This window comes from Ptychodera flava, chromosome 12 (assembly GCF_041260155.1).
Source record: "Ptychodera flava strain L36383 chromosome 12, AS_Pfla_20210202, whole genome shotgun sequence".
Lineage (NCBI taxonomy): Eukaryota > Metazoa > Hemichordata > Enteropneusta > Ptychoderidae > Ptychodera > Ptychodera flava.
Window position 1 is genome coordinate 32,863,126 of NC_091939.1, and position 15,182 is coordinate 32,878,307.

Below are 15,182 nucleotides of genomic sequence, written 5' to 3' on the forward strand. Positions count from 1 at the left end.
CATAATACACTTCGTTTGTATTGACACCAATTTCACGCTTATTTAACCTTTTGATAGGGTATAGAATTTCCGATAAAACTCAGCCTTCCTCCAATCACAAAATCTCATTAGAGAGTCGATAAGAAATGTGATAAGCTGAGAGTAAGGGGAATGATGTCACAGTGGCAATTTGCATATTGATGCAGTGCGGCCATCTTTGTTGATGCCATTTTTTTTAGCAAAATCAGATTTAATATTTCACAACTTATCATTTATTCCCTCTCAGAGAAATTACTTCACCTTCAAATGAAAGATTACACCCTCACACAATCTGCTCTTTTGTAATTATTTTTTATTTAAGAATCTTTCCAATTCAGATAATATTGGCCCAAAGTCACGACGCTCAAATTACTCCCTAATCTTGATGGAAACTTACTGGAGTGTTTTTATCAGTCTCATCTCTACCTTTCCAGTGAGATAGTAATTCAGGGACAAACGAACAAGCAATCAGAGTTATTGTTATGCCGATAATGACAGGTTTTAATCTAGTACTCAGCAATTTTAGAAGGGTATATGCTCTGGTTAGGTACCTCTACCGACTTAAAATTTACAATTTGGCAGAGTGAGTTTTAAAATGGAAGGCCCTAATTAGTCGACAAATATTCCCCATTTTCGTTGATGGGTTTATGCATGAAGGATGTAATCACCGTAAAATCAAGCTGATGCGTTGCTTAAGTTTCAACCACGTCAGATTTCTTGAACAAAGAGAAGACATCAAAACGCTGTTTATACTCTCTGTTAAAAATCTTGCGTGCACATTTAACTAAAAGTAATGAACAAAAAAGAAAGAATGGTGAAGTTGTGAAACAAGAGAATGTTTTTTATCTTTATCAGGTCGTGTAGTTATTGGCAATATTAAGGTCAGTTCTTTGGTTATGTTGGCCTTCTTGACATGATTCCAGCCCTGGAAGGAATTTTAGTTTTCAGTATCAGAGTCTGGCATGTTCTCCGATACATTGCATTGTCAGAGCTTTGAGTCAGTGATGCATGGTGTTTTATTTTCATCGCTCCTGGCAACAAAAGCGGTCACTCCTCAGTGTTTACATTGTTTGCTACACTGTGAAATCTCACTCAAGTCAATCATCACAGAGCGCCTACCGAGCAACCGGTGAAAAAGTAAGAGCAGTGAAACATTGCTTGTCGGTTGGTCAGTTGCTACAGCTTATGCCTGTGCCGTCGCATGAGAAACTCACAAACAGCCCAGAACGTAACAGCTTGTCAATCAGGGAAAGCGATCAGAGCTTTGCTGTGCCTACCTAATTTCAAATGCACTGAAACAGAACAGCTGTGTCATTAAAGAATTGTGATCCGTTTAGCTCGTTGCTCTACCAGTGAGCATTACGTTGGCGGGGTAAAAAAAACCATCCCTTCATGCACAGCAGTGTCCTAGTGTTGTGTGACTGCGTTAGTCGCTGCATATTTGATGGAAATTTGGATCATAATCGGATCATAAAGAGCCACATTATTCTCAACCGACCCTTTAATCTTATACAGTTTACTGACAACAGATATTTTTTATTTTTCTTGAGGACTATTGTGAAAACAGAAAGTATGGATTTTATTTTTATTTTATGTTTTAAATTTTTTGACTGAAACTGCACCAAAACTCTTCCAATAACCTTTTATAGATATTTTGTTATTGTTAAGGACTCATATGAAACCAATAATTATGAGATTTATTTCTATTTGATTGTTTTTGCCAAGACTTAGTGATTTATGGCTGAATGAATATTCACAAACTCTTGCCATAGTCTTTCATCAACTGTAGAGCCATCAGCGACGGTTAGGGCGGATATCTATCAAAAGTGAACTTGACATTTCAATTTAGCTGATGAAGAAAGCTTGACGTATTAGTCATTACCCAGGGGTATGCAATAATTCTCATGTTTTAAAACAACACTGAGACATACATGCAATAGCAGTCAGAATGTGAAATTGTTTTGATGAGGAAAAAATTCAATATATATATGAAAATCAAAAGTCGATAATTTTTCTCTTTTCTTATTTGATTTCAGCTCAGAATTTGGACCCAAATCAGGTAGACCGGAGAACACTTCACAAAATTTCTGAACAAAAGAGGAGAGAATCTCTGAAACATTCCATTGATGTCCTCAAGCGTGCCGTGCCTGACTGTCGCGATCTCAACGATCAGAGTCAACAGAATGTCCTTCTTCGGGGTGAGTCTCAAGTCACACTGTATCTGTCAGCACTTTAGTTTCACCATTTTGCTGTCTCATGTTTATCCTGATGATTTTTTCACTCTTTTGCTTTTACTTTCAATGCGAGCTTTCTCACCCACAGAGTCACCCCTGATTTTAACGTAAGCTGTTCCATCCATGCCACAGACATCAGTATGGGTTGTATCAAAGTTTGATAAAAAGAGGGTTAACCTGTTTCTCCAAATTTCTGTAGCAGGTCCATTATCACCATTGATAACAATGGGTTTGGGCCAAACCTTGGTAGAAGTTTAAATAGATTTCATGTAAGAGAATTACTGGGTTTACAAATTAAAATAATTTTTTGTGCAGTGCCAATATTTGTTCAAAATAATTCTCATGTTCCAGTATATATGTTCAATATTTTTTTAAAATGATGTGTGTTTTCAAAATTAATTTTTGGAATGAAATTTTGGCAGATTTAAATGGACTATCTGAAAACAATATTCAATCTTATGCAATAGAGCTGTCAGAAATTTGGGATGAATTAAATGTGTTTTTCGAAAGTGAAAAAATATATATTCTGGTTCTCTAATCTGAAGTTTCAGTCAATAAGTCATATTTGTACCTTTAACAATTTTATGATTTAAATTTTCAAGTAGCTTTAGGATACAGTTAAATTTTTATCCTTTCTTTCACTAAAAACGGAGTGGAGATTTGTACAGTTGTATTAAAAATCAAGGACTTCAGAGACATACATTTTGTGGAGAAGATGAGAAAGTCTGACTTGAAAGTCAAGAAAATCTTGAAAAAATGATGTGTAACTGAGGATGTTTTATAGCTCAGAGGGAACCCTGATACATAGGCTTGCAAGATGTACATGAACAGCGTGAATGGCAATGTAGAGTTTGTAATTTAGAGACAAATATCTCAGATCCAGATAATATTTTGTATTCATTACAACTCACAACTGATGGAACTGAATTGCCTCCGGCATGTCACTGACAGTCTTTCGTTTTTGGCTGTTTTTTTGTTTTTGCTTATTTTGTAAGATGGGGATTCGTTGTATGATTATCAAAATCCGTTGAATTCCGTCTCCTCACGTTTGACATGACGGCATCAGTTCACTGATTCCTGTTTTCCCGTGGAATAAGGAAAAGCCCTGGAATGAAATAAAGCGAATCTGTGACAGGTTGAAGTTGGCTGGAAAATGAAAGAGAGAAATCACGCGGCAGGGGGGCTAAAGGATGGACATTAGGGATGAAGCATACACACCGTAAAGTACACAAAGAAACCGTCTCACGCCGTATTGTCTGCATGAAAGTTCATTAAAAAATTTGTGTAACTGGGCAGTTGGAAATACATCCGATGAATGACAGGCTCTCGTGCTGGACAGACTTGTGGGATCCATACACTCAATTAGCGAGTCACAGTGCACTCATTTCTAATGCTTCATCTCAACTAAACTGCTCGGCTTCCGCACTGCGTCCCCTCCCACGGTTGAGGGATGTTTGAAATCTTGGCCACAGGAAATGAGAGATCTTTACAGCTGGAAGTTGCCTGATTAGCTAGACTGCTGAGCCAACAGACCCCAAAATGTCATCTCTCTTTTCAACTTGTCAAAGAGATCAGCATTATCTCCTCTTACAGAACGGATAATGTGATTGGGTACAACTGCCACTCCAGCTTACAAATTAGCCAATCAGTGGAGATCTGAGAAAACTGCTTTCCCTTTGGTCTGTGTTGCTGTTAATATGGTTGCCCATTCTGGGTTTTATGCTGTCATCAATTAGGGCCAATCATGGCACCTGATAAGTTACATTGGTTGATTTATGTCAATTGTAGCTATCAAAACATTACATACCTTCACCATGTGGAACATATAGTCAGCATGTTTTATACCTGAATTGTAATGTTTAATATTAACAGTAACAAGTAAACACCTTTTGTTACCATTGTATGAAAATACCTTAATTCGTGTCAGTATTTTCCCCCCATGTATTAAACTCCATTGACTTTATATGTTCCTTGAGCTTACCCTTTAACCTCCTGGGATTCGTGTGTTTGCTATTTCACAACTCATGTTTTGCTTGTTTGTTGTTTCACCTCTCCCATTTGATCTCTTTGACTTGAATAGCTCTACCTAAAGCTCATCTATCCAGTATCAGTACTTTATTCCTAAACAATACTTTTGCTTGAACTCAGTAATTATTATCTCATCTTACATAGTTTTAAAATGTCACAAATGGAACTATCTGGTAATAACTCTAGGCTTCTTTCATTTGTATGGCTAATACAACTCTTTTTGATGGCTATTTTTAGTTGTAATTTCTGTGAAAAAATTTGAAGTGGCTGCAGAAATTCCACCATACACATATGTGAGTGTCGTTGTTTGTTTCATGGATTTGTCTTTGAGAAAAGAAAAGGCAATGCAACATTCAGAAAAGTGGAATTTGAAGCACTCTCTCCAAAGTCAGCAAAGGTAGTTGGAATTTCTGCAGGTTGCAGATTAAAAACAAAACTGTCAATCTGTATTCCCACTGAAATGTAAAAAAAGGTTTACATTAGGCTTTGGAGAAAGCTGATTTCTAACCAGTGCAAGGCTTATCAGGTCACCCTGGGAAACTCAGTTTACGGTGGTTTATGAAAGATTTCTAAGTAGCTCATTATGATGTCATAAAATCCAGTAATGTAATGTACTCTGTGGGCAAATGAAAGAAAAATATTTGCCAAGAGTAATTTAAGAATGCTGAGGACAAAATTCATCGGCCATTTTAATCTTTTTATGGTGTATTAAATAGTATGATCAGTAGCATTCAGTTTCCTGGAACAGGTTTTTTCCATCCGTAAGAGGTGTCAGTTTTCCATTTATTGCATATGTGTCTTTAAAAGCAGATGTTGGTGTAGTTGTTATGTGGCTTTTCACGGAAATGTTTTTTAAAGAGAGACATATTGTGATGGAAGTAGTTCAATTCAATGGAACAGTTGATTTGTTAAAAATCTTGATCTTGAATTCTTGCCTGCTTACACCACTTTTACTTCAGTTTTGTTCCCACAACAAGCAATAATTCCCTTACCTTCCATCCTATGCTATTTGTCAAACTCACCCTTGGCATTGTCTTATAGTGTCACTTTCCTATATAAATGGTTGGTATATTTTTACCCAATAGCTGTATATTCTCAGGTTATACATGCAGTGTAGGCTACTTGCAATGTAGTTATTTGTGGGTCTTAGCATTTGTCATCTTGACCCCCCATCCCACCCCACCCCACCGTATCCTTCATCCCTCAGGGTTTGCCAGTAGTGTGTCATAGGTATTGTCACAGTAACCTAGTTTTTAAGACCACACACACACCTATACACCTATCAATACCACTTAATACCTAAAACAGATATTGTCAACCTTGAAAAGTTGTCCTGGAATGGTATGCCAGTTTTGCTGCTCAAAATTGATCAATATTGCAGGCCTTCTGAAGCGAGAACAGATGTCGTAACCTCTGCTTTTGTTGAGTGTTTGAAAAAACCAACAATGGATATAATTGGTTGGTAAAATGTAATTGGTTTCCAACAAAAGCTATTAACGACAATGTCGTGTCCAATTAGTAATTTAACTGTTTGTCTATAGTTTGCATATGCCCTGTGTGTGGTATCATTGGTATTTGCATATACCTTGTTTGACGTGTCATTTCCGAGACAGCCTTCAGTTAGAGAATAGAAGATTCTTGTATCTCGCTTCACTTTGAAAAAATACGTTTTTTGTAGATTTTCCTCCTGTTGTCGTGAAAAACAGCAAGAGTTTATGCAAATATGAGTAATTTCTGATGATGCAAAAAAAGATTTTTTTTTTCCGCAGTCAAATTTTTGAAAAGTTATTTGAATACTTATGCTTCTAATAAAATATGGAGAACGCAAAGAAACCAACTGTAGATTATTTTGCTGCGGTGGATATTGTAAAATAAGTTTCATAATTTACAGCCTAGAGATCTGAAAATTCATGCAGATGTTTTTGACTGTCTCAGTTTTATTTTCAATTGTCACCAGTCCACCAATGAGTAATCTCCTGCTTCAAGCGCTTAATGCATTCAGACATCTTGTGTGCTCATAATAACTAGAAGATGATATTGACACATCTTGTGTATGATTTCAAGAGAACAGAGGGAAAAGTCAAGTCTTTTTTATCGAACCCTCTCTTTAGGATGAGAAGCTCTCGTTCAAGTTCAGGTAGTACTTCTCAGTTCATTTGTGCTGCCCACAACCCACTTGAACCTTACCGCTGTAAACTGCATGCCAATTATGAATACACTATATGGCCTGGCATCGTAACTTTCCGTCTCATCCTGTAGGTCTCTTAAAATGATGGGATAACACATACATTGTATTCTTTAAGTTTCTTTTGAACTAACAATATCCAACCACTGACATCAAAACAGTGAAACAGAACAGTTGGAATTCAGAAATGATTCTGATGACGATGAATTCTCTGTTCAGAACTGTAGAAAGCTCATATTGTGTTTGATCTAACAGACCCAGACGTTTTTGGCTTTGTGTTGCACTCTGTCAGTTTTTTTATTGTTTCAAGTGAACACATAAAAAAAGCTGATGCAGCTAATCTGGATTGACACAGGCAATGATAAAAAAATAATGTCTCTCGCTTTCACAGCCTTACTTTGCCTCCCTTTTTGTTAACTTTAAAATTCATGCACCCACTGAAAAATCAGACAAGGACAGAAAGTAGACAGCTTCAACGGGGACATCACACAAACAACCACTCTAACACTGCTAAATGTAAAGCAAACATTTTTTTATTTATTTTTTCTAACATTATTTCTGGATATGTGCAGTCAAAATATCTGTGATCTCAGTATGTTGCTGGTTTGGTTTTGGTTAGGTTTTGGTCGGCAACATTTGGTACAGAAGTGACAGTGTGTAGCTTACCTTGCACGGCATACCATCCCTTTTTTGTGACTTGTTCTATATTTGCTGCATCCAGACACCCGCAATAAATTATTGCAGTTTACAACACATTGGATTCTGCAGAATTCTGGGAATGGTGACAGATAGACAATGGTTCCTCTCTGTTCTTTTTCAAAAAATACATGCTTTTCTTTGAGATTTTTTTATTTTCAAAGTAAAACAGATGGTTAGGGTTTTAAACAAGTGTCTTTGTATTGAACACAATTTAACAGTTCAAAATTTTGACACAGGAACGAATGAGAACAGAATAATTTCCGTGATCTTTGATAATTTCAATACAAAATGGGAAAAATAAAATGTGGAAATATGAACAAGCAAGCTGTAGAGAAAATGTTAAATACCAGTTGATGATTTTTTTTTTTGACCATTTTTAACTTTTTCGTTGTACAAATACTGGTATACATTGTATATCTGTATGAACACAGACATTTCTTCCAAGAACTGTTCGGTTTTCTAAAGATAGTTGCAAGACTGATCCATGCCACTCATTTGCTCAATAGTGGACATAGTCTCTACAATATAGTGCAAATAAACATATCATTCTTCTTTAATAGTCTAAGATTTCAATTTCAGTAGAGATTTGAAATGAGTAGCTTCAAAGATTTCTATAATTTAGGGAAACACTACCAGTACATTGCTGCTCGCCCTCATTAAAAAAAAAATTGTCCAGGGTTACCCTGCCTGATTTTTTCAATGTTATGCCTCAAAGATTTGGACCAATAAAAGTAAAGCAGATGATTTTGATCTTAACCTTCCATAGTTTCCAGAGCAAAACTACCATCACTTCGGTGAACTCTTCATTTATTTCAAATTCGTATCACATTTATGAAATATTTGTTTGTGATGAATTTTCGGGTCATCATTTCAAACAAATGCCAGTATAAAGGTATCAAATAGTTGAAATTAATTATGACTCTTTTGTAGGTTTGCATATTTGACAAATCGTCATGTACAGGGAGAAGGAAAACTGAACAGTCACACTCATTGACCATTCTATTCTTCAATGATATAACGTTTTTTTTATGATCAGGTTTTGGTTGTACAGTGCACACGTTGCAGGGCAGGAATATTAAAAGTGGAAGGGCGGAGTAGATAGCAGCTGTAACATTTTCTCATTATATTTTTGAATTTTTTTCCAGGAGTTTGATTTGTGTATTACAAATCTTTTTATTGTACGTTTGTCCCTTGGCCTAATCCATACAAAGCTTTTCTGCACAGATTGACAAGAACACAAGATCTGTGCATTGTATTGTAGAATCCTTTTGTATTTAGATTTAGAAATTTGATTCTGTACAATGATCGTGTATTGTAACAAAGTGACAAATTATCCAAAATATATGTTAAAGATATTTTTTAAAAGTTACTGTAGGGGAAAACATGCATAGAATGTTATTGTTATTGAATTTTCACCTGCTCAGGAAAGTGTTTATAAATGAGAAGAAAAAAGTTGTTGGTGATAATTTCCATGACGATGTCTTCCCCTTGAGTAATAAAATAAACATCTCCTTGTATCGAAAGCTTATGTATTTGCATAGTTTTATTTATATCTCATATTTTCTTTCATTTGTTTATTTATTTGTTTGTTTATTTGTTTGTTTGTTTACAGCTCACAATTACATCGTGGATATGCTTGGGAAGCAGCAGAGAAGTAAGATGGTAAGTTGAATTTAAAAGTTTCTAAAAACATTTGAATTCTTGAGAAAATTGCACATAGAGACACACAGACACACAGAATGGGACAGAAATCTTGATTTGGCTCAATGATATGTCGATCTTTCCCGTCCACAAGGGTATTTGTGTGTGTTTGGGAATTATTCTGGCATACTTGATTTGTCAAATCTTCTCGCAACACAACCAGTGTGACTTTTCATTGATTAATTTCAAATTATGATGAATCAAATTTATTCAGTTTCAATAGTTGGACATGATCTTTGCATAATCTGCATAGCAATCCTGATCCACGTTTTTGAATCAACAAATGACATTTTACCAAAACCTGTTTGCTCTGATCCAACAACCATCTGTCATATTTTCACATACAAAGGTAGAACATAATGGAAAGTCTAGACAACAATTAAAACTCAAAGTAAAAAAAAATGTTTTGTGTGTCTAGTGCACCAGCTGATGTGAAGCGAAATGAGAATAATCCCACAAACAGATGTTGTTTTTTTTCTGGCCTTGCAAAAATATCAGTGAAGAATGAATTTTTGTACAACAGGTATCTGGACTGTAGAATAAATGTACCAAAGAGTTTGTAATATTGTTCATGTGCCCTCTTTTAGTCATCCCATTGTTACTTAGTGAAACACAGATAGATTTTCAGAGCAAAGATATGTTAGTACAAAATTTGAATGTTGACAGCGCCGTGGTGATTGTTTTTCACCAGAATTGCAATACCGTATGTGTGAATGCTGTCAATGCATAAACGCATTTCACTGGCCAGGATATTTTAAAGGTTACGGTTACACCTCCATGAAATTTACCAGGTCATTTGACAAGATCGTCGCTGACCCTTCGTTGTCGGGTCAACAAACTCTACTCCTGGCCATCCTGTGTGGGTCAAGGGTTAAGAACACAGTCAATACAGCTGTCATGTGACTTGAACTCTTGTGAAATGTGAAAATTCAAAACCCAACAGTTTCCAAATATCAGGCTTTCTTTCTGCCAAAGCACACCTCAGCTTGCCCTACTTCGTTTTTTCCTATCACTGCAAAATGTTAGTACAACCCTATCATTTTCTGCGGCCAAGTTGGGCGTCAACATCGGAAAATGGGCGAATGCAGCATGTCCCTCAATTACAGCCTGCCTTTCCAGGCAGTCCATTCTATTCATTTCTTTTCCACAGTTGACATCAATGCTCACCTATCTAAAGGAAGTGTTTAAATTTGCTCATACTCTGCTCATTGAAAGTTTAAGGTATTCTCTTCCATAAGAATAATGATCTGGGAACAGTGCGTGCATCTTGGAAATGATAATCAAATTATCTCAAACTTGTGTGTTTGAAATTCAAAATGGCTGCCTTTCTCAGTGGTTTGGTCTATGAGAAATATTTCAGTGTTGTGGTTTTCACAAGAAGCAAGACAGCAAACACTTGGATGGCCTCAATAAGTTCCAAATTAAGTCTGCAAAAGTTCTAGGACAGCAACAAATATAAGATCTGGAATTTCAGTCTTCGTTCCATTGTAATATTGACAGCAGCACTGTGGCTACGATAACTCTCAACTCCATTATACGTGTTGCATTCTGGGATAGGAGACTGGTAGCTAGGTAATTTAAGTTTTTCCAAAGATGGTTGACATATTCTGTCAGCATACATTGAAAGAAACATTTATTCAGGTCATTCCAAACATATCTGAGGCCATGCAGTTTCAACTTCCTCTGTCCAGAAACCTTGGACACGGTCACTCTGCTGTGAGTGACCGCGTCGTTCATATAAGACTTCTAGGTCACACTTAGTAACCACAGGTGGGAATAAATGTAATACAACACTTCCATTTTCAAATTCAATCGCTATCAGAAGTCCAGAGTCATTGCCCGGCCATGAACTACACTTGTGAAAATAAAGAAAGAAAGTATGTTAACTGAATGTTGTTCCAATTCCTATTGAAAATGAAGCTTTTTTCTGTTGCCATGTTGGTTGAGCATCATGGGTAAAAAGGTATACTGAGCATGCCCAGTGATAATCCACAAGTTGCCAGTTTGTTACATGCATAGAAAGTGGAGTTCTGCTCTACTGTCCATGTCTTATCAAAGCTCACCATCAAAACATTTCATTAGTACGTGAATGATACTCTTCAATAAATGTGCACTTCAGGAAGGTAGTACTACTACAATACTTGAGATCACCAGAAAGTGCACCACAGCATTTGTCATCTGCCCTCGCAGCCAGAAATTAAAAACATGAATTTGAATATTTCATAAATTTTGGAAGTTTCAATTGTGTTGGCATTTTCGCCAGCTTGTGGTTGGTGATAAATTGATGAAGCATCTAAATACTACGTGACTTGTCCAATTAAAGTGTGGCCACCTGTTGGATTTAACCTTTGACCCCTTCAAGCACTGCATCCGAAAGGAATTTCAAGTGTTGATGTCAGGATTTCCAATCTTACGATCTCACGATAAACTCCCAAACAGCCCTACAAACAGTGTTTCACATACCGTATGCAAGCCGCCTGAGATACGTGGTTTCAATTGCCGTTTGTATGAAACCACAAACAATCTCTGGGAGCCACATCAACCTCATTCAGTTCCAAATCATAGCATTCCCAATGAGGAAGATTGCTCAGTCTGATCTCCATAGTGACCACTCACAAAATGGTAGTACATATGATCTTGCTCTTCCAATATTTCAAAGCCTATTTTTTGCAGCATATACAAAAACTGAATGTCGTAGCTTAACTCGCAACTGCAACTGTCCTTGTTTTGGGTATACCAAATAATGCGATATTCTAAACTGCGGTCATTTACCACAAGACAAAGGAATTTCAAAAATGTGTTTGTGAGGATAGCTGACATGAAAAACTAGGTCTAACATACAGAATAGTTCAGCAGCTATGTTATGGTAAGGTTATGATGACCAAAGTAAAAAGGTTTACTTGTACTTTCATAACATACCAGTATGTGTGTGCAAAAGCAGATTTTAATATTAAGTCCATTTTCTGGTCAGTGCATACCAGTGTACCTAGAATACACAAAACTTCACAATCATCAAAATATTCAGTTCACTAATTATGTAGTTTACTCGTCAAAATTTCCACCTGTAATATATTCTGGATTGGCTGACTTTGGTAGGTAAGACTCTGTGTAGCAATTCAATATGGTATAATACCAGTGTTTTAGAATCAATGTAATTTTTAAATTTACAAATTTTTTTTTTTGTAGATAACTTGCCAAACAATGCCATCGTCGTAATTTTTCAACAGATGCTGCCTGAAAGCCGAGCGCTATTTACTATCATTATTGAATATGGGGTCAACCCCTCCTTTGGTAACAGTTGGTTTTACATACGTTTCCCTCAGCGAAATAAAAGCTTGCGGGGCTTAACCTGATTTCAGAATTGAAAGTCTGAATGAAAAGAAGTGAGCTTTGAGCAATATGGTGAGCTTTGTATCCGAAAAAAGGAAAGAGAATTCAGCCATGTGTATGCATGTTGCTCTTTTGTTTGTATGAAAAAAAGGATTGTATGATATTTGGGACAAAAAGCACTAATCCGGAAAAAACAACATGGTTTTGCTGTACATTTGAAATAAATATGTTTGTTAATTGACAACAGAAATCCCCAAATCACTCACTCATCCATTAAGCAGTCATAAACTGTTTTTCAGTCGTAACATGTGTATCTTTATCCACTTTATGAGTTGAGGGGGAAGAAAAGCCGTGTTGTACCGTTGGAATGTTGTAGCCTCATTTTCAAGTTTATTTGGATTCTAGTGACTTTCATTAAAATACATTCTACAGTTCAATTTTAGAGGTATTTACAATTAGGGGAACCTGCCCCCCCCCCCCCTAATTTTATGTGATACCTTGGATTTACAAAACTGCATGCTGATTGGTTGGTTTGGATCGCGACTCAGTGCAAAAGCTCTACGTTGATAAGTTCAAATTCTGCTCTCAGCTCATTTCCAAAAGCACAAAAATCCCAATTTTCTTTCCCTGTAAATAACACACATTCTGTAAACATACGAATTCCACGTGAAAAGCTTGACATTTGGAATAACACGGCTGCACAACCCAAAGTCATACGATACAGTGTCTCATTCCTTATTCATTTATTTATTTATTTATTTACTTATTTATTTAATATATTTATTTGCTTATCAATGATGGACAACAGGATGCAAGATTAACAGAGACGACTGCAAGAAAAGCTTTTAGGCTTTCCATTTTTTAAAACACGATACAGTACTGCCCTGGTTCGTTCCATGACATATTCATATTCAGAAATTGAAGCTCTGACTATTGGCAAATATCTTGGAGTAGTGAGCCGTGTTCTCTGTTGTCTTGTCGCCAAGAAAGAACAAACTAAATTACCTTCAATTTCGGTTTCGTGAGAAGAGCAATAATTGTGACCTGTTGTGGGTGTCACCTGATAAAAAATTCATGCACAAATGTTTAAAGTTCATGTCGCAATTACACTGTACACGTATGGTGTAATTCCAACGAGAGATGCACACACTCCATCGTCTTGGAGATCCGCTCGTCTTGATGCTCAGCGGAGCTTGAAAGTGTCGTGAAGTTTGCATTGGAAAGCAGATATCTGGTAACATGATCTTCCAAATCTGGCAACAAAAAAAATCTTCCTATTCATTCAGCGAAGCAGGTAATGTTACCAACAAAGTGAGTCACTTTACTAGGATGGCTAATAAACATGTCGATCAAACACACTGTCAACTTCCTGTTTCAAATTACGGTAACACTAGACGCTGGAATGGCCTCCTGACAGTCTTCCGCGTAATAATGACTTTGAGATGTCTTATCCATGAAGTCAGCTTCAGCCTTGCAGACTGGCACAGGTATCACAAATGTGGAGCAGGAGAACTTACAAAACTTGCGATCCAAGAGCTGTGGAATCGCCAAACATCGTGTGTCCTTCATGTCTGTTTATTGTACCGCCATATTAAGATGAACAGCAATCAGCTAGTACGGTACCTCTGAACAACGTAGGCATTGTCGTCCCATTCCAGTGATTTCAACTTCATTACGGGTACAATAATGAAGCCGAAACCGTAGTAGTTCACTTGTAATCGCGATAAGAGAGAGAGTTATCTACCAATATCATCTATTGCCTCATGTTAGTTAAAACCAGGACTGAATTATTGATGAGCGGAAACATATTCATCACTGATATAGTGATGAACATCCCTGATAATCAAATAGGTTCGATCGAGTTTAACCGCAAGATTCCTCTGGGGTCCAGTCCACCATGGAGCTGTTTGTCCACCATGAGTTTCCATGTCTCTGAAATTGTGCATGAAGAAATTGTGTGCTCTAGCAAATATTTTGAAGTCTGGTCTAGTGCGCACTCAGTTCTACTTGAACTGCAAAAAAAGAGGTTTGGCAGGCACTTTAACTACAAGTTTGGAGGCACGTGATTGGTTACAAACTTTGTCATGTGATTTAGGAAATAAATGTCATTGGATAGTCAGCTTTAGAGGCTTTTTCATATTTTATTGGCCACTGCATGAAAAAACAATGTAAAATATCATGAGAGAGAAATAAGAACGGAAGTCAATACATGTATCAGTGTGTGATTTCACAAAGCTCATTTTGTGAGAATTCTTTCTTATTCCTCAGGACAACATTTGAGATCTCCTCCTCGATGTTGCCCGTACACACATTTCCGATTTTTATCGGGGCTCTGGACACATATTTCACTCGTGTTACGATTTTAAGTAGCGTTTTAAATTACAGCCTCTGCAGAAGAGTGTTACAACGGCTAGAAGCTACGCGTTAACAATCTTCGTGATTACCTCCACTTTTGACATTTGAATTGCAAATAAGAACAAAGATGAAGTCGTTATTCCACATTTCAATTCAGCAAATGCCAAAGGGCGACTCTGCCCAGAATCCACGAGTTTTTTTTGAGACCTCAGTCGGGGAATTTGCAAATTTTAAATTTTCCAGAAAGAGGCAGGGCCGGCCTTGAAGATGACATATATGAAGAGTACATTCACATGCTGAGAAACAATAATCACTATGAATATCAACTCATTCTCTTCCCAGAACAATCCTGTCAATGTTCTGATGGACAGGTTTTTGTAGCATCCATTAATTTTCACTTTGTCCCTTTCAACCCCCATTACCCTGTGTAAAAGTCCGATCTAGTCATTGAATACACTTGGATCGTACCAAAATTTTAGGGGTGGTAAAGATGTCAGAGCAACAGCAGCAAACTTTAATTTTTTTCTCTCACTCTCTCTCTTGAATAATTTTTGTGAGTAAACATCTTTTAAAGATCTATCAAAAAAACAAGTATTGTTTCTGGAAAATTAGATGAACTCAAAGACAGCTGT

General features: G+C 36.7%; 1 protein-coding gene across 1 annotated transcript in view; it reads left to right on the forward strand.

Annotated features, from left to right (window-relative positions):
* LOC139145661 (myb-like protein AA) overlaps nt 1–15,182 on the forward strand; it is a 74,018-nt gene that overhangs the window by 46,035 nt on the left and 12,801 nt on the right. The window contains exons 2-3 of the mRNA XM_070716946.1: nt 2,055–2,216; nt 8,777–8,826. Of these exons, the coding sequence (XP_070573047.1) occupies nt 2,055–2,216; nt 8,777–8,826 (212 nt within the window). The remainder of the gene's footprint in view (nt 1–2,054; nt 2,217–8,776; nt 8,827–15,182) is intronic.